This window comes from Oncorhynchus gorbuscha, linkage group LG13 (assembly GCF_021184085.1).
Source record: "Oncorhynchus gorbuscha isolate QuinsamMale2020 ecotype Even-year linkage group LG13, OgorEven_v1.0, whole genome shotgun sequence".
NCBI classification, from domain to species: Eukaryota; Metazoa; Chordata; class Actinopteri; order Salmoniformes; family Salmonidae; genus Oncorhynchus; species Oncorhynchus gorbuscha.
Genome location: NC_060185.1, coordinates 18,707,913 through 18,728,286, shown reverse-complemented (window position 1 = coordinate 18,728,286; position 20,374 = coordinate 18,707,913). Strand labels below are relative to the sequence as shown.

Here is a 20,374-nt window from a genome sequence, read left to right as displayed (position 1 = left end):
TTTTGAACAGAAATGCAATGGATCATTGGATCAGTCTAAAACTTTGCACATACACCGATGCCATCTAGTGGCCAAAAACTGAATTGCACCTGGGCTGGAATAATACATTATGGCTTTTTTTTTGCATTTCAAAGACGATGGTACAAAAAATACAAAAGAACGGTTGGTTTTTTCTTTGTATTATCTTTTACCAGATCTATTGTGTTATATTCTAATACATTCCTTTCACATTTCCATAAACTTCAAAGTGTTTCCTTTCAAATTGTATTTACAATATGCATATGCATTCCGTAAAGACAAGGAATAGATCTATGCGTTATCCAGACAGAAAAGAGAAATAGGCAAAAGAACATTTCGATTTAGAGCAATAAAAAAATGAAATAAATTAACTGAGCTAACCAGAAGATATACATTTAATATACATTTAAACATGATTTTAAAACTATTTAAATGTAATATATATAAATATATAGAAATGTTGTGGGACTATAGTAGATGAATAATCAATATTTTTTAGATTGATGTAACGGCATTCGTCTGTTGAAGGAGAGTCGGACCAAAATGCAGCGTGGTGGTTTCTCATGTTCTTTCATGAAACTTCGACGATACATGAAATAACTATGGAAATACAAAACAACAAACGGAACGTGAAAACCTATACAGCCTGTCAGGTGAACAACTACACAGAGACAGGAACAATCACCCACGAAATACACAGTGAAACCCAGGCTACCTAAATATGGTTCCCATTCAGAGACAACGAAAATCACCTGACTCTGATTGAGAACCTCCTCAGGCAGCCAAGCCGATGCTAGACACACCCCTAATAAGCCACAATCCCAATGCCTACAAAAAACCCAATACGACAACACAATAAACCCATGACAGACCCTGGCCTGAACAAATAATGACAGAAAACACAAAATACCAAGACCAAGGCGTGACAATTGAGTATTTATTGGGTCATTATGTTAGTATATTATGTATGTTTGTGTGTTATATGTGAAAATGTGTTCGTATTATAAATTTTATTTTAATTGTTAAGGACTCTTGGAAGATTAGTCCTCATGGGCACTAAAAGAGATCCAAATCAAATCAAATATCCTTGCTTCAGGGCCTGAGAAACAGGCAGTTAGATTTGGGTATGTCATTTTAGGCCAAAATTGAAAAAAATGGGCTAATCCGTAAGAGGTTTTTTAATATTCCTCCCAACTTTAAAACCAATCATATATTGTCTTAAAACAAATCAAACTAAAAGTAATTAATTTCTTGCAGACAAAGATATTTCCATCCTAGTCTATGTTTTCAGTGGTAGACATAATAAATAAAAATAAATAACTCATTCATAATGAATCTAAATCTATATTAATTGTTGACATTTGTCACAATCTTTTTAGTGTGGTTGTATTTAGGCTATGTTGTTGTATTTTACAGTCTGAAAGCTTGATGTACCAATTGTTGTTATATTTATCTTCATAGCTGTAAATGTATCACTTGTATTCCAAAACCAATAAGCCATTTTGAACACCCCGGGTTGTCAAGAAATCCCTCCCTTGATTTCTAACGGACATGGGAAATGATATAACAACCATTGTTGGGTGCCATTCATTTTCGGCCCTGTGAAGCTAATGTTAATCAGAGACTGATATAGTTGGAACAAACTAAATAACCCTACAAATACACTTAAAAAATTGTATGTGGCAACCAACAACAGTCAATGTTAGTAGATCATATTTTGAATAAACTAGTAAGGAGGTTTCAGGCCTGTACTTTTTATGGATTGGCAAGGTTTCACACAAAAATATAATTCACACTGTCAATTGGAAGATTTCAATTGCATTCTCCTCTTGTTCTCTCTCCTCATCTCCTTCTCAAAACCCATTGGATAAGAAAGCCAGAGGTCCCTCCCCTCTGACCTTCTCCTCCAATGGGTTTTGAGAAGGAGATGAGGAGAGCGGAGAGAGGAAGAAAGAAATATGCAATTGAGACCTTCCCTTAGACATCAAACAATGATTGTCATTTAAAGCAATTTGATGACTCCTATGACGAATGCCATCCTGTGACATGTTGGATCATGGTTAAAACAGTCTGCTTTGAAGAATGACTCCACATTTTAAAATGCATAGGCACCACCTCATTTCATATTATTTGGTGCCTATCTTTCCTAATTCATTGGGATTGCAGACTAAAGAGTAGCCTAGTGGTTAGAGCGTTGGACTAGTTACCAGAAGGTTGCAAGTTCAAACCTCTGAGCTGACAAGGTACAAATCTGTTGTTCTGCCCCTGAACAGGCAGTTAACCCAGTGTTCCTAGGCTGTCATTGTAAATAAGAATTTGTTCTTAACTCATCCCAGAACATATTCCAGTCTGTTCTAGCAAAACAGTCCTATCTGCTTCATCTGACCAGTTTTTATTGATCGAGTGATAGAGGAATTCTTAATCCCTTTATGTTTTATTGCCAAAATCAATTAAATTCGCACTCATTTCTAATTCATGATAATTTGTAAGTTTATAATTTGCATGAATTAGCAAGAGACCAGTCTTAAAAACAAGTTCAGCATTTATTCTTGATGAGTACTGACCCAAAATACAAAGAACATGTAACATTACATTTTAAAGAAAGAAGACATAAAATGACGTCATCAGTTTCACACCCTCTCCCAGCCTTACAATGGCATAGTATTCGGTCCTGGAGATAGTTTCACTCCCCTCATAAACTACATTCCAACCTGTCTAAAGGATATACTTCTCTCCACTAATGGAATCCAACCAAAACATTCTTACCTGTTTGAAAAACTATCTTATCCCTCCTTCTTAAACTTTCCCAGGAGACACAGACACAATTGATTTCTGCTTACATTTTCAGTAACAGTACAATTAAGAACCCATACTTTTCAAATCATAACATAATAGTATTAGCATAAATGGTTCTAATCATTAATGTATACATAATTGATCATCTAAACTATATTTTCCTCTAACAATCCTCCCTTTGATCAAATATTATACATTCAATTCTACATCTAGTTTTATTTAATCATAAAAAATGAAAGTATAAACGATCTTAACTAACCTTTTTATAGAGGTTCATCAGATTATCATATGAATAGACAAATAATCAACAAATCAATTATAAATGTTTATCCAACTCTCCACATTTCATTAATCAATTCTAACCTTAACTCCAACTGTTTTTAAACCTACATCAGAATCATAACTCTTCCTTACGGATTTTCGTCACGACCTTCATTAAAAAACAGTTTAATCATGGAAACCAATTACAATCTAATTCCCCTTCATCTCAACACTAGCCTCATCAAACATAAATTCCCCACAAATGACAGATCCGGATTCGTCCACTTCCTCCGTAGACATGCCTTCAGTCCTCCATGGGTCAGAACCTGGAATCGGCCCATAACGCACCACCTGTAGGGTCATTGATCTTTCCAGAGTCCTGGGAACAAGGCCTCGCACACAGGGAATTAGACAACAGCCGCATAAAATTAAAACAGTCATACAGGTTGATACAGCCCAAAACACTGTGATTATAACACTTTTCCATTTTCCAAATGTACTATCAAACCAATTAGTCAGGGAAGTATCCACCCCAGAGTTTTCTGCCAACCCGTGAGCCAGGGTGGTCAAACCAGCTGAGGCTTCGGGCACTGATTCGTCCGGAGCTGTGCTACCTGGGATGTAAGACACGGTCCTGATTACCACGCCCACTTCCTCCTTTTATCTAATGCAATTCTATTCTGTCAGGTCTTCCAGCTGATTGCTTCAGTCTGTTCTACAAACCCTTTAATAACCCTTCTGGTAACTATAATTAATCCAGTCTACATTCTTATTGAGAGTAGACCACTCTAATCCTGCTAGTATCTGATTTCTTGCCTTGAACTCATCCGGCACACCTCGTGGAACCCTAAGGTTATCAATATATACTCTGTCGTTAAAAGACCCAGATGGAGCATCTCTTCTCTCTCGTTTGGCTAACTTCATGTCTTGGTGTTGTATGAGTGTAAAAGGCAATCCTAAATGTACTAAAGCACATAGTCCAGTCCAATCAGCCGGTAATACCGGCCACAAACTCATTCCCCCGCACAACCACCAGATGTCGACACTGGCCCATTTTATTTTATTGAAATCCCCAGAGTTTAAACAGCCTGTCAAATCAGACATGGTCTCGTCAGTGGTAATATTCCTTTACCCTGGATGATTACACTAGGAATAGCCGTTGTTTTAGAGGGATTGGTTGAACTTCGGCCAATCATATTCTCCTTATCGACTCTAACTTCTGCCACCTGGAACGGTACCATAGTATCAGTTGAAAACTGGTCGAAGCCCACATACCATAACCCGAGGTCCTGAGTATTGACCACCTTAATGTTAATTCGCACCTTTATACAATACTTCCTTTGCTCGGGAACACAGTCCAAAACGCCAACCCTTACTATACTATGACCTGTCCATGATCAATATGGTGATTTACACAAATACTTCCCATAGAGTCCCATGGTTCTAGACTGCCAAGGAGTGAATGACCCCAATTGGTCTACACAAAATTCTACTGAGAGATCCTTGCCCAATTTCTACTCTAACTTCCTGTCTACCCAAATCTAGGGATCTCTTATGCTTATTCTGGAACAAAATCCTCATCGTCTAAACCATGGGTCAAATTACCACTCTCCGCATACTCGAGTAGGACGTGCTGTATCAGGAATATGTCACCCACGATAAGACAGCTCAGACGAACAGCTTCCATTTGAAGCCCCACCCTTTCCCCAAGAACACATCACTTAGCAAGAGCCAGACACATCTTCACTTCTATGAACAAAAACAGGGGTGACAGGACAGGGAGGGTTACTTCATTCGAGAGATGGCCCCCGGAATTCTGTTAATTCCAGTTCTCCTCCGAACACTGTTTAATTGTTCGACAGTGAAATATGTATCTTACCCCCCCGCAGTGCGATATGAATCCGGGTGGCCCACGGGACTGGATGGAGTGTCTTCACCTGTAGTTCCTCTGTAGTGCATAAACTCTTGGACATACAGGTTTGGTTAATAAAACAGTTTCTTATTCGTCAAACCAATTAACACATTTTTTTTATAGTTAATTATCCCGTAGGTCACATCCTATTCTAGAACACTATTTACATTTACATTTACATTTAAGTCATTTAGCAGACGTTCTTATCCAGAGCGACTTACAAATTGGTGCATTCACCTTACCCATCCCCCTTTTGTTACCTGGCTCTGCCCGGGTAACAACCTTGCCTTATTCTTATACAATGACTTAGATAAGATTTAGTGAATTATCCTTATGTCTGAAATTCCATTTAGGAGTGTCCCTTTCATTTTCCACATGTCCAATTCTCACTTTTGTCTCCACTCAGTAACTTATCTACCCACTATGTTATCTTTGCTCGTCCTGCCCCCCCCCCTCTAACTTCTCTGCTCTCCAACCTTCAAGGTCTCTGCAGTGCGGGGGAGGGCTCCTCTGTATGTTTCTCATGTTTTCCAAATTTGAACTACATGGGAACTACAAACCCATGGACCCTCTTTTAGAAAAAAAACATGTCTATGAGCGGCTTTTCTCCAAATTCCTTAATCAATCTATCTTAATCCTAACAATAATCCTAACTCCTCATAGATGTCCTATATTCCTGTTAAATATAATAATATTTAAAAACTGATCATCTAATAAATGCTAACCATATTAAAAATCCTTCCTACACTAACAAGCCCTCTCCTTGGGGACCCTCAGTATTCTATCTGACAATAACATGGATTTAATGTGTTGCAAAGTGTGGAATAAAACTTTGGTCCTGTAAAACAGAGTAAAGCAGAACAAAGCATTCTTATAACCCATCTGGTCCTCTCAGCTATTCTTATCCAGCACCAGGTGGGCACCATGCCACCCTTCACGACAGGGAGAACAAACATACATGGGTCATCCTCAGTCAGTCTTATCCTCCCCCTGAAAGCATGCTTCACCTCAGCCTCTCCAACTGGAGCATCAAGCAAAGGCATCATGCCTGAAGCCTTCACCACATCTGTAACAGACTTCTTAAAACACGGTATGATGCAAGCAGCACATGGGTTCGATCCCCGGGACCACCCATACGTAGAATGTATGCACACATGACTGTAAGTCGCTTTGGATAAAAGCGTCTGCTAAATGGCATATATTATTATTATTATAACAAATAATACAGGAATTAGGGTCAGAAATCCAGTAACCACCATACCAGTATACTTACCAAACCAGGCTCCCAACCTCTGGTTTTGGCAGTACCTTAATAGAAAACACACCCACCGTGTCTGTCCCAGTCCTCTGTAGTCCGTAGGTGTAAGTGCCTGCATCAGAGAGCTTAATAGTTTTGATGGTTAGTAGGATTTCATCACCTTTACAAAGTTCAACAGTGCTCCCAGGTTTCCCCCATATCATGGAAAACCTATCCACCTTTGTGGTATTCCCTATACTATAAGGATATCCTCTTCTCCAATCCCAGAACTGTCCCAAATTGGTTATCATGTAATCCCCCTATTTATTCTCAATGATAAATATGACTTTCTCTCTGTTACAATACCAAATCCCTAATAGCCTATTCAAAAAAACTTCACAGCTAATGTTATAAAACAGAATCCTGAACCACTTTCTCATTTGCGGTTCAAACAGTAATTCTAAGCCCTCAACCAAAACTGCTTCATTTCTAATTAATTTACCTTAAAACTAGTAACTCAATATGACCCCATTCATTATACAAATGACTCTCCCCTGAGGCTGATCAGACCTCATAAGCCAGTCATGATAAGGTCAAAAGGTCATACCATATTAGACATAAAGATCCCTTTATCCTTACAATAGAAATAGTCACCTGTGTGAGCGTGCCTCTAAAACCTAATGATAATTCCCCTTTGACTCAAATCAATAATCATAAGTTTTAAACATCGTCTACGGATATGTTTACTTAAATGACCATGCTACCTTTAGATACAATTAACCCGATAACATTATTATTCAATGCATTACTTTTTCTCTCTGCCACAAATGTCGTACATTTCGCAGTGTAAGGAATCCGTAATTTAATCCCCGATATTTAATAATTATGCATTCGCATACTCTCATGGCTCCTTTAATTTACATTTACATCTCAATAAAACAACACACCATCCTCAAGGAAAAACAACTTGCCCCTGTTACGTATGTCTACGTATCAAGGGAAAAGCTCAAATGACCAAATTCAACCTAGCTACTTTCCCGAAACATATATAATTATGTTTTTACTATAGAGGTTGCTTTTCACCATTAATACCCTGACACTGTTCCACATAATGGAAACAGTGCTCAAATTAACTGGTGTTACTTAAACAATCAAACCAAGAATCAATAACCATGAAAATCTATTCTCACGATTTTTTACGATTCAGACATTCAATTTCCCTTTCTCATGGCCTAATTACAGTCCAAATAAACGCCACAAAACAATGATACCCATCGAATCAGCTGCTAGTTTTTAGCATCTTTCCTGACCACTTACATACTTCTTTTAAAAATGTATTTCGACATTTTTATCAACTTCTGGAAAGTGACTCAACAATAATGCACGCATTTTCCTTCTAAAAGACACGAACCACTTTCTCCGTTACCCCCAGTCACGACATCATTTTCCGTGGCGACGGAAGCCTCGCGAGTGATGTCATCAACAAGCGCTCAACCTTGACTCATATCGCAACGATTTTCAACTCATTCTAAATAATGGTCTGCAACAACAGTATTTCGGGTTCGATAAACCAAACCTAATTTATCACCTCTGTTGAATCCTGAATTAGAGTCTACAACATCAATCAACATCTCTCAATTCGCTAATTTTATAAAAACATTTCGATGGGCATAATGGGCATGAATTATAGTTGTCTCTTTGTTATCATTTAGAATCCATTTTGCTCTAAGTACCTGTCTCGTCTTTGACTTAGTATTTTTTAATTACAACTCTATTCCCAATACATTATTCACTTGTCTAATTACAAACTCAGACCAGCATTAGTGAGTGCTCGCCTTAAAAATGCCTTGTCTCTGGGAACAGGGAAATCCCCTTAACCCAAACGTTTACTCCTACAACGACACCCAATAATTCTTATGATCCCTTCACGTCGTTCGTTTTAAATCTCTTGATGTATCATGTAACTTATTTTTCTCTCTTCGAATTGTCGTCCCACAATATTTTTTCCACTGTCATACACTCAAACCATTGTGATTACCGTGCACTGTCCCTTTAAGATAAGTCATTTTCATTTGTTCCCCGCAATGAGAACGGAAACCAGATCGTTTTTAGAATACGTTACTTTTTTGTTCAAATTCACTGGCGTTACCTTAACCAAACATCAATAATCAGAAAAACAATCACAACTTCTTACGATTAAACTATTCTTACCTAATTTATAGTCAAAAGCGTTGCACTATATAGCCCCATTTGAGTGTCTAGCAATTCCGTTGCTTGGCTATAGACACAAATCTGCCCGCCTTTGTATAATATATATTCCCTATTCCGATTGAGTTCAGTTTTAAATTCTAATCATCAGAGTAAACCCAACCGAACTTCTCAATTGAATTTACCCTAACATTTAACGTACCCGGTTTTTGTGTTAAACTTCTCATGTCAATTGATTCATAAATAGCCATAACGTCCAGGCAGGCTGGAATTGTATTGTATCTCTCCGTTATCCCCTCCATTTAACTTTAGGTAACTCTCTCTCTTCTATGATACATCTATTTAATTACGACTCCCATCTCAATACATTATTATTCCACCAGATCATTTTGGGCGGAATATGATTCAAAATTGTATCGAAATATGAGCGAAATTGTTTTGCCGTTTTTTTTAATGACTTCTTTTATCAATTCTATCTAGAACACATAATATCTGTTCAGTTATATCTTTTGCAAACACTGGCAACCGTATTTTTCAGGCAAAACATGCAAATAGGTCAATTATGATCTAAAATCAATTTTAGTTAAACGGGAACCGAACCGTGGATTACCGTTGGTGAGACTGCCGCACTCACCACTCCCCTACCAGCACAATGGAATTTGACTGAGACTCTCCGCAAATATACCCATTTTCACAGTTATCTGTATTTGTTACTCCGACATCTACACAACAGAAAATAGCCCAAATTTAAACGCCCAACGTTTTCTCTCAGTTTAGGATTCTCATTAATCTCGCTCCCTTTGTATCTGTTTTAGAAGGGATTCTAACTTTTCGACATCTAGGCGTCCGTCAAAACCATACCTTTTTCCCATTTAGGACAGAAATCTACATTCCTTCTATCTTTTTGTTTCATATAACGGTAATCTTCCGTCTTTGCAGAAAGCAGTTTAGAAGTGTTACTACCCATTATAATAAATTCCTGCCCCTCCTAATAATTCCAATTTTCAACCCTTTATGTTAATTTCTCTTTATTGGAATCCTTATTTACTTACGCCTAGTAATTCCAATATTTAACACCTTATGGTTAATATCTCTTTTATTGGAATCCTCATCTACTAAAGTCTGACATTTAACTCACCCGTATACAGTAACACCTGTTCCGTTTCTTCCCACGGAACCTCAACCACACGATCACTTTTCACTATCAAGATCACTGACTACTAAAAACATCGCTCGATCTCCCGTCAGTTCTGGGGCTTCTTTCGAGGCATTTCTCCCCATTCTTAATCCTTACCGTTACTAGTAGTTATGGTCTTTAAACACTTATCTATGCCTTTCTATATAATTTTTAATTCTATGTGCGTGCAGTTCTATAAATTTGTAATTTACTGTTACTTAGTTACTTCTTTGTAATTTACCGTTACTTAGTTACTTCTAGTTACTATTCTGCCTGCCTATGTGTGTGTCCCTTTAAAAATAATCAGTATATATTTTCCATCTCGGTCGGGTGCGTTTCTCATGATTTAAGTTTAGCTCTTTTATGGAAATCTTACCAATAGCTTTGACTTTTGAAACAAACATTAGGTCTAACCTTACAACCATAAGCCCAGGGTTTGTAAAGCCCTAGTATTTTCCGCCACTAATTGTTATATTTCCCTCTCGCATTAGATTTAATTTACCCTCTCCCCTTATTCGGCTAAACAATCAGATTAAGGGCTTTTTTGAAAACAAACATTAGAACGCCCAGGGTTTGTAATAATTTTCAGGTTGTGTCATCTCACGCCGCTAATTGTTAGATTTCCCTCTCGCCTGGAAACCTCATGTCTACAAATATGGCTTTTATCTCATTTCTTTAGATTTAAGTTACCCTCTCCTCCTTATTTGGATATTTCCATAGTATTAGTTGAATCGGAACGGTGATCAATGCTGCCACTATTCAAATGACCAATCCAGTTATCTTGCGCATTCTTGCCGTCTCCCCACGTCTAGTATTTTTACAAGATCACCGTCCTATCCCCCAGTACCTATTTTAATATCCCGTCTTAATCTCGGGTGTTTTTACCTCTCATGATTAAGTTTAGTTTATTTACGGTAGTGCACATTACCACAGGTTATTTTCGAACCTGCTTCAGTGTATATCGGTTATACAAAAACCAGTGTATGATGGTCATACAAACCCTGTGGGAATGGCAAAGCTCCCCTTATTGATGAATTCAAAAATTTTAGAACATCAATCAAAGAACTCAAATCCCCCCCAAAATCAAGAATAAAAAATACTGACCTTATCGCCGACTGGGAAAGCAATGTTCATTGTATCTAGTCACTCTCTCTGTCCTCTGTGATAATACACAGGCCTGTTTAAATTTTAACCTCAATTCAGAGGTCAGGTCTTTAGTAAAACGAGTCAAACTCGTTCGTGCACGATTTTCCAGCTTACTACCTCCAGGCACAGAGAGAGATGTTTAGATCCGGCTCGAAGGACCAAATTGATAGAGGAATTCTTAATCCCTTTATGTTTTATTGCCAAAATCAATTCAATTCGCACTCATTTCTAATTCATGATAAGTTGTAAGTTTATCATTTGCATGAATTAGCAAGAGACCAGTCTTAAAAACAAGTTCAGCATTTATCCTTGATGAGTACTGACCCAAAATACAAAGAACATTACATTTTGAAGAAAGAAGACATAAAATGACGTCATCAGTTTCACACCCTCTCCCAGCCTTACAATGGCGTAGTATTCGGTCCTGGAGATAGTTTCACTCCCCTCATAAACTACATTCCAACCTGTCTAAAGGATATACTTCTCTCCACTAATGGAATCCAACCAAAACATTCTTACCTGTTTGAAAAACTATCTTATCCCTCCTTCTTAAACTTTCCCAGGAGACACAGACACAATTGATTTCTGCTTACATTTTCAGTAACAGTACAATTAAGAACCCATACTTTTCAAATCATAATATAATAGTATTAGCATGAATGGTTCTAATCATTAATGTATACATAATTGATCATCTAAACTATATTTTCCTCTAACATCGAGTCACTGGTGCTTCCTGCTTTAATTTTAGCTTGTAAGCAAGAGGATAGATTAAGATGATAGAATTTAATAATAATAATAATATATGCCATTTAGCAGACGCTTTTATCCAAAGCGACTTACAGTCATGTGTGCATACATTCTACGTATGGGTGATCCCGGGAATCAAACCCACTACCCTGGCGTTACAAGCGCCATGCTCTACCAACTGAGCTACAGAAGGATTATGGTCAGATTTTCCAAATGGAGGGTGAGGGAAAGCTTTGTATGTGTCTGTGTGTGGAATAAAGGTGGTGCAGAGATTTTTCCCCTCTGGTTGCATATTTAACATGCTGATAGAAATTTGGTAATATGTTACACATATTCAGTTTTAGCTAAATTTAATGGGAGAATTCTGAACAGTTTTGCTACATCATCTCAATCACCATTGAATTACATGTTAATCTAAGGAGTTGATAATATTGCAAAAGTTGTTTTAACATTTGTAATCATTAAGTAGACTACACAGCGACACATATGTCAGGAGGTTCCCATGTTACATCAGCTTGGTGACAGACCTCTAGGACACGAAAGGGCTGTCCTTTACTGATAATGAGGCAATAAAAAGGGCTGTCAGGGAGCTGTCACACAGGGTCACAACTGAAGGTAGCCTCCAGCTCTGGTCGTGGGCTGACATCCAGGAAGAGAGAAGTAGGCATGCTTTAATTATTATACAACGGGTGGGTCTAATCCTGAAGGTTGAATGGTTAAAAGGATATTCCAGAGATCTTGGGCATATCACATAAATATGGTAGGTGTAATTAATGTACGTAGAATGTATGCACACATGACTGTAAGTCGCTTTGGATAAAAGCGTCTGCTAAATGGCATATATTATTATTATTATTATAATGTGTTTCCATTAGGCAAAGAAAAATGTGTGTTATGTTTAACAGTTGCAAAATATATATATCTATATATGTATGTATGTATTATTTTGATTTTTGTTTTGTTCATTTTAGTTGTAGAGGTGTTCTTTCTGTCATATTTGTTGCAGTTCCAACAACATCATGTGCGTTGCAGTAGGCAACATTGTGCTCTTTTAATTCAGTATATTCATTGGACAAACAGATGTGCTGAAAACTATATGACTATTTCTGTATTATTTCAGGTGGGCTGCTTTCCAGAAGGCAATTACAAAATCATCCTACAGTAGTTATGTATACAAACTCTACATACATGTTGAGCATGGAATCACTGGCCATAGCTCCATCAGGTGTTTACCCAGCATTCCTTTTTGGGACCCTTATGTACTGTTTCATTGTGTTTTGTAACATGACGGTTTTATCTACCATAGCCCTGGACAGAAAGCTGCATAAACCCATGTTTATCCTACTCTTCAACATGCCTATCAATGACTTGATTGGTGCTACAGCCTTCTTCCCTCAGCTGTTGGTAAGCATCCTGGCTCAGAACAGGTCCATCTCCTACCCTGCATGCTACCTCCAAGCTCTGCTCATCCACCTGTACGGAGCTGGCTCCTTAACTATCCTGACTGGCATGGCTTATGACCGGTATATCGCAATCTGCTGTCCCCTGAGGTATAACTCCATCATGAGTTCCAATAACTTGATGAAAATCATCATTTTCATGTGGCTTTTGGTCATTACCCTGATTGTGGTTCTGTTGGCTCTGGTCACTCGCTTCAAGATCTGCAGAACAACAATAGTGGAAATTTATTGTAACAATCCGTCATTGGTGAGGCTCATTTGTGATGACACACGTATAAACAACTACTATGGGTTGTTGATAACAGCTGTCTTTCAGGGTGTATCGTTGATAGTGGTTATATTTACATATATCCAGATCCTGCTCAGCTGTGTCATGAATAAGTCATCTGATGCCCGGAGCAAGGCCATTCAGACATGTGGTACACATCTTGTAGTGTTCTTATTCTTAGAGTTCAACGCCTGCTTTAGCCTGATAGCTCATCGATTTGAGCATGTAGCCCCTTCCTTGAGGAGGGCTTTTGGAGTGTCAGTTATGGTGTTCCCTCCCATTCTCAATCCCCTCATATATGGTCTAAAAACTAAAGAAATTCGACAAAATGTTCTGGGTTTCTACAAACGGAAGGTATCTTCAGTTAAATGAGAATAAATACTGTACACGAGTCTGTATAATACATGGCATGGGCTTTCGACAGTTTTTAAGGCCTTCTTAATAAAACAAAGAAATTCTCCTTTGTAAATGAGTCAATGAATATTAGAGTTGTGTTCCGTCTTTTTGTGCAAGACAATGACAACATTTTTTTTGGGGGGGGGTTAGGGGTTCAAAAGTTTTGAAAGGTGTTCAGTAGGTTTTTTTCTAGCATAAATAATTTGTGGATCCCCTTTTTTGAAATAAAGATATCTGAACTGGACCATGGATAACTTTTTATCAAATCCATCATCTGTTTTGACACTGCAAGGCTTCGATCTCCCCCCTGAAAGTGCCTTTGCTGCACTGAGCTGAAGGCCTGTAACCTGGACCTGATTTTTACCATCGTCCTCAACAGGAGGCTCCTCCAGCCCATGTATCTTCTGCTGCTAAACCTTCCCATCAATGACCTTACAGGCTCCACGGCACTCTTTACGCAGGTCATCAAAGAGCTTTTACTTGACACAGGGACCTTTCAATACTCTGCTTGTTTCACAGGTTTTCTTTATTCATATCTATGGGACGGGAGCAGTGTTCATCCTGAATGCTATGGCACGTGACAGATATATTGGCATATATTGCCCTTTGAGGTACAACACAATTATGACCAATGCTCATTTCATGAAAATCATCACACTTATATGAGTGTGTGACTTGATTTTGATGAGGGGGCTCTTTTACCTGCTGCTTGGGTTTTAATAGTTTTCTCCTCTTCAAGTGTTTAGGGCTTCTCACCATTATTTCATACCGACTGAGCCAATTTCCCCCGCAATTACAGAGGCTCATAGGGGTTTCCACATAAAAATGTATTTGGGATCGGTGTCCCTTCCATGGGACGGTTGAGCTAAGGTAGGCTAATACGATTAGCATGAGGTTGTAAGTAACAAGAACATTTCCCAGTACATAGACATATCTGATATTGGCAGAAAGCTTCAATTATTGTTAATCTAACTGAACTGTCCAATTTACAGTAGCTATTACAGTGAAAGAATACCATGCTATTGTTCGAGGAGAGTGCACAATTTTGAACATGAAAAGTTATTAATAAACAAATTAGGCATATTTGGGCAGTCCTGGTACAAAATTTTGAACAGAAATGCAATGGATCATTGGATCAGTCTAAAACTTTGCACATACACCGATGCCATCTAGTGGCCAAAAACTGAATTGCACCTGGGCTGGAATCATACATTATGGCTTTTCTCTTGCATTTCAAAGACGATGGTACAAAAAAATACAAAAGAACGGTTGTTTTTATTTTGTATTATATTTTACCAGATCTATTGTGTTATATTCTAATACATTCCTTTCACATTTCCATAAACTTCAAAGTGTTTCCTTTCAAATTGTATTTAGAATATACATATGCATTCCGTAAACACAAGGAATAGATCTATGCGTTATCCAGACAGAAAAGAGAAATAGGCAAAAGAACATTTCAATTTAGAGCAATAAAAAAATGAAACAAATTAACTGAGCAAACCAGAAACCTTTTGAGATATACATTTAAACATTATTTTAAAACTATTTAAATGTAATATATAGAAATGTTGTGGGACTATAGTAGATGAATAATCAATATTTTTTAGATTGAGTATTTATTGGGTCATTATGTTAGTATATTATGTATATTTGTGTGTTATATGTGAAAATGTGTTCGTATTATAAATTGTATTTTAATTGTTAAGGACTCTTGGAAGATTAGTCCTCATGGGCACTAAAAGAGATCCAAATCAAATCAAATATCCTTGCTTCAGGGCCTGAGAAACAGGCAGTTAGATTTGGGTATGTCATTTTAGGCCAAAATTGGAAAAAAATGGGCTAATCCGTAAGAGGTTTTTTAATATTCCTCCCAACTTTAAATCCAATCATATATTGTCTTAAAACAAAATGCATAGGCACCACCTCATTTATTATTATTTGGTGCCTATCTTTCCTAATTCATTGGGATTACAAACTAAAGAGTAGCCTAGTGGTTAGATCGTTGGACTAGTTACCAGAAGGTTGCAAGTTCAAACCTCTGAGCTGACAAGGTACAAATCTGTCGTTCTGCCCCTGAACAGGCAGTTAACCCACTGTTCCTAGGCTGTCATTGTAAATAAGTATTTGTTCATAACTGACTTGCCTGGTTAAATAAAATAATTTAAAAGACACCATAGATGGTGTGAGACATGGACTCATCTTGACGTTTGACTTTTATTGATCTGTGAAAATGTGTCTAAAATTTATAAAATTATTTCCAATATCCACCTTCAAAGTTAGTCTGATTTGGTTAAATAATGTTATTTTGCCCAGTTTACACTCCAGTAGTCTTTCCCTGGATTCTCAAATACTAACATAACAACTAGGGGTGGTAAGTAGCTGTTAAGAGGACCAGTAACCGAAAGTTCACTGGTTCAAATCCCTGAGCTGACTAGGTGAAAAATCTGTCTGTGCCCTTGGGCAAGGCACTTAACCCTTATTGCTCATGTAAGTCGCTCTGCTGAATGACTAAATTGGAAAAGTAATTGTTATACATCTCATATGTAGGCTTATGCATTATGTCTGGTGTATTTGGCTGTCTCTCCACATTAAAGATATGATATCAGTATGATGACCTAGATGTAGGCCTAATTGTTCCTCTTCTCTCCATCTTCCAAACCCATGTTTCGTTTGTGGATACCACAAAACAAGACAGATTTCAAATGTATTGAATGAGACATACCCATTTCTACTTAGGTCTGGGATGCTGATTAGAACAATGTTGATGAACTGATAAAAAAGGAACACACTTCGTTGTCCAAATTAGTTCATAGCACCCTCTAGTGACTTTGTTCTGCACCAAATATAGCCTGGACTCCACATTGAATATCGCTGATTGAGTCTGGAAGTTCTCCAGTCGAGGACTTGATCAGCATCCTCTCAGAAAATATGGGCGGGTTTAGCCCACATGGCTTCTGAGGATTTGGTCTGATTACTGAAAAATCATGTTGCATAGATAGCACCCTTCATCAGAGGACAGATTCATTTCAGTGCCATACAGGTTGAATCAATTACATAAAACAATACTACAAATGATGCAACTACAAATGCAAACTGAGAATGTGTCAGGAACAGAGTGGTGGAAAGTGTAGTTTACAAATTGAAAAAATGATTCACATAATTTATTTGATATTTTATGAGAGAAGTGGTATTCCAGCCGACAGTTTTCGAACACAAAACCAAAGTAAAAATGAAAATACTGGATATGGAGGAAATTGTATTTGCTAATTAAACGTATTAAAGGTTAAACATTTATTTTTGTGGTAATTCTGGTGACTTGAAACACAATCACATAAATTGACTAATCAATTAATAATATATATTAACCCTTTACAGATAGAAACAGAGGAGGAGACAGGCAAGTGGGACAACAGTAGACAGGGTGGATGCAGGGATTGATCCCTGGTCTGCAATACAGAGCAGTATATGACTGGCCATGAGAGTGACTGCTAGACCACAGGATCTGCACGTCGAGGAAGGAATAATCAATGACCTCAGTCTCCTCCTCACTGTGCCATTTCAATGATCCCATCCACCTATAGCTCCTCTTCTGGTCCCTATGCTTTCTAACATAGTGACTTCCCTATGCTTTTTATCATACATTCCCCTTGAGAATTATTTTCCTTGACAATACTAATGTAAACGTATAACAAACAGGACAACAAATAATTAACGTTACATTATTAAGTTACACTATTGACTTTTACTACTCTAACTGAACCTTTGGCCATGGAGAAAAGCTGAAGTAATTTCACTCTAATCTTTTTAGTTTTGATACCATATATTACTGGGTTAAGACCTGGAGGAAATATGACAAATATCATTCCTGCAAATGTCTGAAGTAGGAGAGGAGTGTTTGGTATTCGATACACAAGGACAACAATGATACCTGAGAACTCATAGATTAGAAAGACAAGCAGGTGTGTGGCACATGTATGCAAGGCCTTTAGCTTGGCATCAGAGTCACTACCTCTAAAGCATGTGAATAGAATGAGTGAGTAGGAGAAGACCACAGAAAAAGCCCCTGCTCCATGGAGTAGACCTGTGATAAATAAGCCATAGATGTTGTTCACTGTGGTTTCTGTTGCACAGGTCAGTCTTAACAGGGACATGTTGTCACAATAGATGTTCACGATAACTGTTTTACAAACAGGGAAACGCAACGTGAGCCCGAACAGGATCCCAACCAGTAGAAAGTCAATCAGCCAAGCAGAGGCAATGAGACTTACAACAGTGTTCTTAGTCATGATGGAGTGGTACCTTAGTGGATGACAGATAGCTATGTAGCGATCAAACGACATGATAGACAATATGAGAAGTGTCGCTCCGCCATACATATGAATACAGAAAGCCTGAATCAAGCATGCTGGGTAAGTGATGTGCCTATCTTCAGACAATACATCTGACATGACCCTTGGAATCATGGCGCTGATACCGATCAAGTCATTGATGGATAAGTTGAGAAGGAACAGATACATAGGCCCGTGTAGATTTCTGTTGAAAACTATAACCGCAAGCAAAGACAGGTTACCGAACAGTGTAAATAAGTAGACGAGAGAGCCAATTAGGACAGTTAAATATCTCCCTTCAGAAGACAAGTCTATTTTGCCCATTATGAAAACAGTGTTGAGTACATCTATGGTTCGGTTCCCCATCCTCCTGTAGCGTTGAACCTCACGGCAGCTTGAAGAATTCTAAAAATGGCCCAAAACATCAACTTAAATGAACAGCAATTGTTATTGACTGATATCCTTGGAGATGTAGAGTGCATAACATGGAAGCATGTGGTTGCATGTATATTTATAAGAAAGCTGATCCTGTGCTTTGTGGTTCTACAACCTTACCTCAAAATATTATTGGTCTGTCATTAATAATGTATTAATGGATTTTGGAGGTGGTGATTGGACAATATAATTCCAGGGTGTGAAACTTATTCCATGGAGGGCTGAATGTCAGTGGGTTTTTGGATTTTCCTTTAAATGAAGACCTCGACAACCAGGTCAGGGGAGTTCCTTACTAATTAGTGACCTTAATTCATCATTCAAGTAAAAGGGATGAGCAAAAACACACAGATACTCAGCCTTCCATGTAATGAGCTTTCTTTTGACCTTAATTTAACTAGGCAAGTCAGTTAAGAACAAATTCTTATTTTCAATGACGGCCTAGGAACAGTGGGCTAACTGCCTGTTCAGGGGCAGAACAACAGATTTGTACCTTGTCAGCTCAGGGATTTGAACTTGCAACCTTTTGGTTACTAAATGATTAGATCATCTCTTTCAGAATGCAAATGTCATATCAGGATGCCAACTACAGCTGAACTAAGACTTTTCGTAAATTTACAAAACGTAGAAACCTGGCACATGAGATTACATATTCAGATTTAAGAAATGATTAACTATTCTTAAAAATAAGCATATTTCATTGGGAGCCTTTGTTCTCTAGTGCAATAAACTTCCCACAATCAGAAAATATACAATACTCTAAGAACAATGGCTCTTCTAAGCTTCAATAAAACCTTTAAAAAAATCATTTTCACTTTATTTGCTGTTAGCCTGGTTATGCACTCACTGCAGTAAAACATTTAATAAAGAACGGACTTGGAACGAGATGGGAACAGCATCAGCAAACTGATAATACAGACAAAAAACAATGAATGCAGCAGTGGGGAACAGAGCAGGGAACTGACACATATAGAGGAGGTAAACAACAGGTGATGAGGAACTGACACATATAGAGGAGGTAAACAACAGGTGATGAGGAACTGACACATATAGAGGAGGTAAACAACAGGTGATGAGGAACTGACACATATAGAGGAGGTAATCAACAGGTGATGAGGAACTGACACATATAGAGGAGGTAAACAACAGGTGATGAGGAACTGACACATATAGAGGAGGTAAACAACAGGTGATGAGGAACTGACACATATAGAGGAGGTAATCAACAGGTGATGAGGAACTGACACATATAGAGGAGGTAAACAACAGGTGATGAGGAACTGACACATATAGAGGAGGTAATAAACAGGTGATGAGGAACTGACACATATAGAGGAGGTAATAAACAGGTAATGAGGAACTGACACATATAGGAGAGGTAATCAACAGGTGATGAGGAACTGATACATATAGAGGAGGTAATAAACAGGTGATGAGGAACTGACACATATAGAGGAGGTAATCAACAGGTGATGAGGAACTGACACATATAGAGGAGGTAATCAACAGGTGATGAGGAACTGACACATATAGAGGAGGTAATAAACAGGTGATGAGGAACTGACACATATAGAGGAGGTAAACAACAGGTGATGAGGAACTGACACATATAGAGGAGGTAATCAACAGGTGATGAGGAACTGACACATATAGAGGAGGTAATAAACAGGTGATGAGGAACTGACACATATAGAGGAGGTAATCAACAGGTGATGAGATACTGACACATATAGAGGAGGTAATAAACAGGTGATGAGGAACTGACACATATAGAGGAGGTAATAAACAGGTGATGAGGAACTGACACATATAGAGGAGGTAAACAACAGGTGATGAGGAACTGACACATATAGAGGAGGTAAACAACAGGTGATGAGGAACTGACACATATAGAGGAGGTAATCAACAGGTGATGAGGAACTGACACATATAGAGGAGGTAAAAACAGGTGATGAGGAACTGACACATATAGAGGAGGTAAA

General features: G+C 38.0%; 2 protein-coding genes across 2 annotated transcripts; one reads left to right on the top strand and one right to left on the bottom strand.

The window, feature by feature from the left end:
• Nucleotides 1–12,117: 12,117 nt before the first annotated feature.
• On the top strand, nucleotides 12,118–13,605 carry LOC123992244 (putative gustatory receptor clone PTE03). Its single transcript, XM_046293425.1, has 2 exons — nucleotides 12,118–12,165; nucleotides 12,626–13,605. The coding sequence occupies exon 2, from the start codon at nucleotides 12,673–12,675 to the stop codon at nucleotides 13,603–13,605; it is 933 nt and encodes a 310-aa protein (XP_046149381.1). The 5' UTR covers nucleotides 12,118–12,165; nucleotides 12,626–12,672.
• Nucleotides 13,606–16,822: 3,217 nt separating this feature from the next.
• LOC123993884 (olfactory receptor 52D1-like) lies at nucleotides 16,823–18,343 on the bottom strand. Its single transcript, XM_046296351.1, has one exon. It carries the CDS (start codon nucleotides 18,324–18,326, stop codon nucleotides 17,355–17,357), a length of 972 nt encoding a protein of 323 aa, XP_046152307.1. The 5' UTR covers nucleotides 18,327–18,343; the 3' UTR covers nucleotides 16,823–17,354.
• Between the last annotated feature and the right edge of the window lie 2,031 nt (nucleotides 18,344–20,374).

Bases quoted from the DNA above. Each gene is read 5' to 3' on its own strand.
- LOC123992244 (XM_046293425.1), top strand. From the start codon at position 12,673: ATGTATACAAACTCTACATACATGTTGAGCATGGAATCACTGGCCATA.
- LOC123993884 (XM_046296351.1), bottom strand. From the start codon at position 18,326: ATGGGGAACCGAACCATAGATGTACTCAACACTGTTTTCATAATGGGC.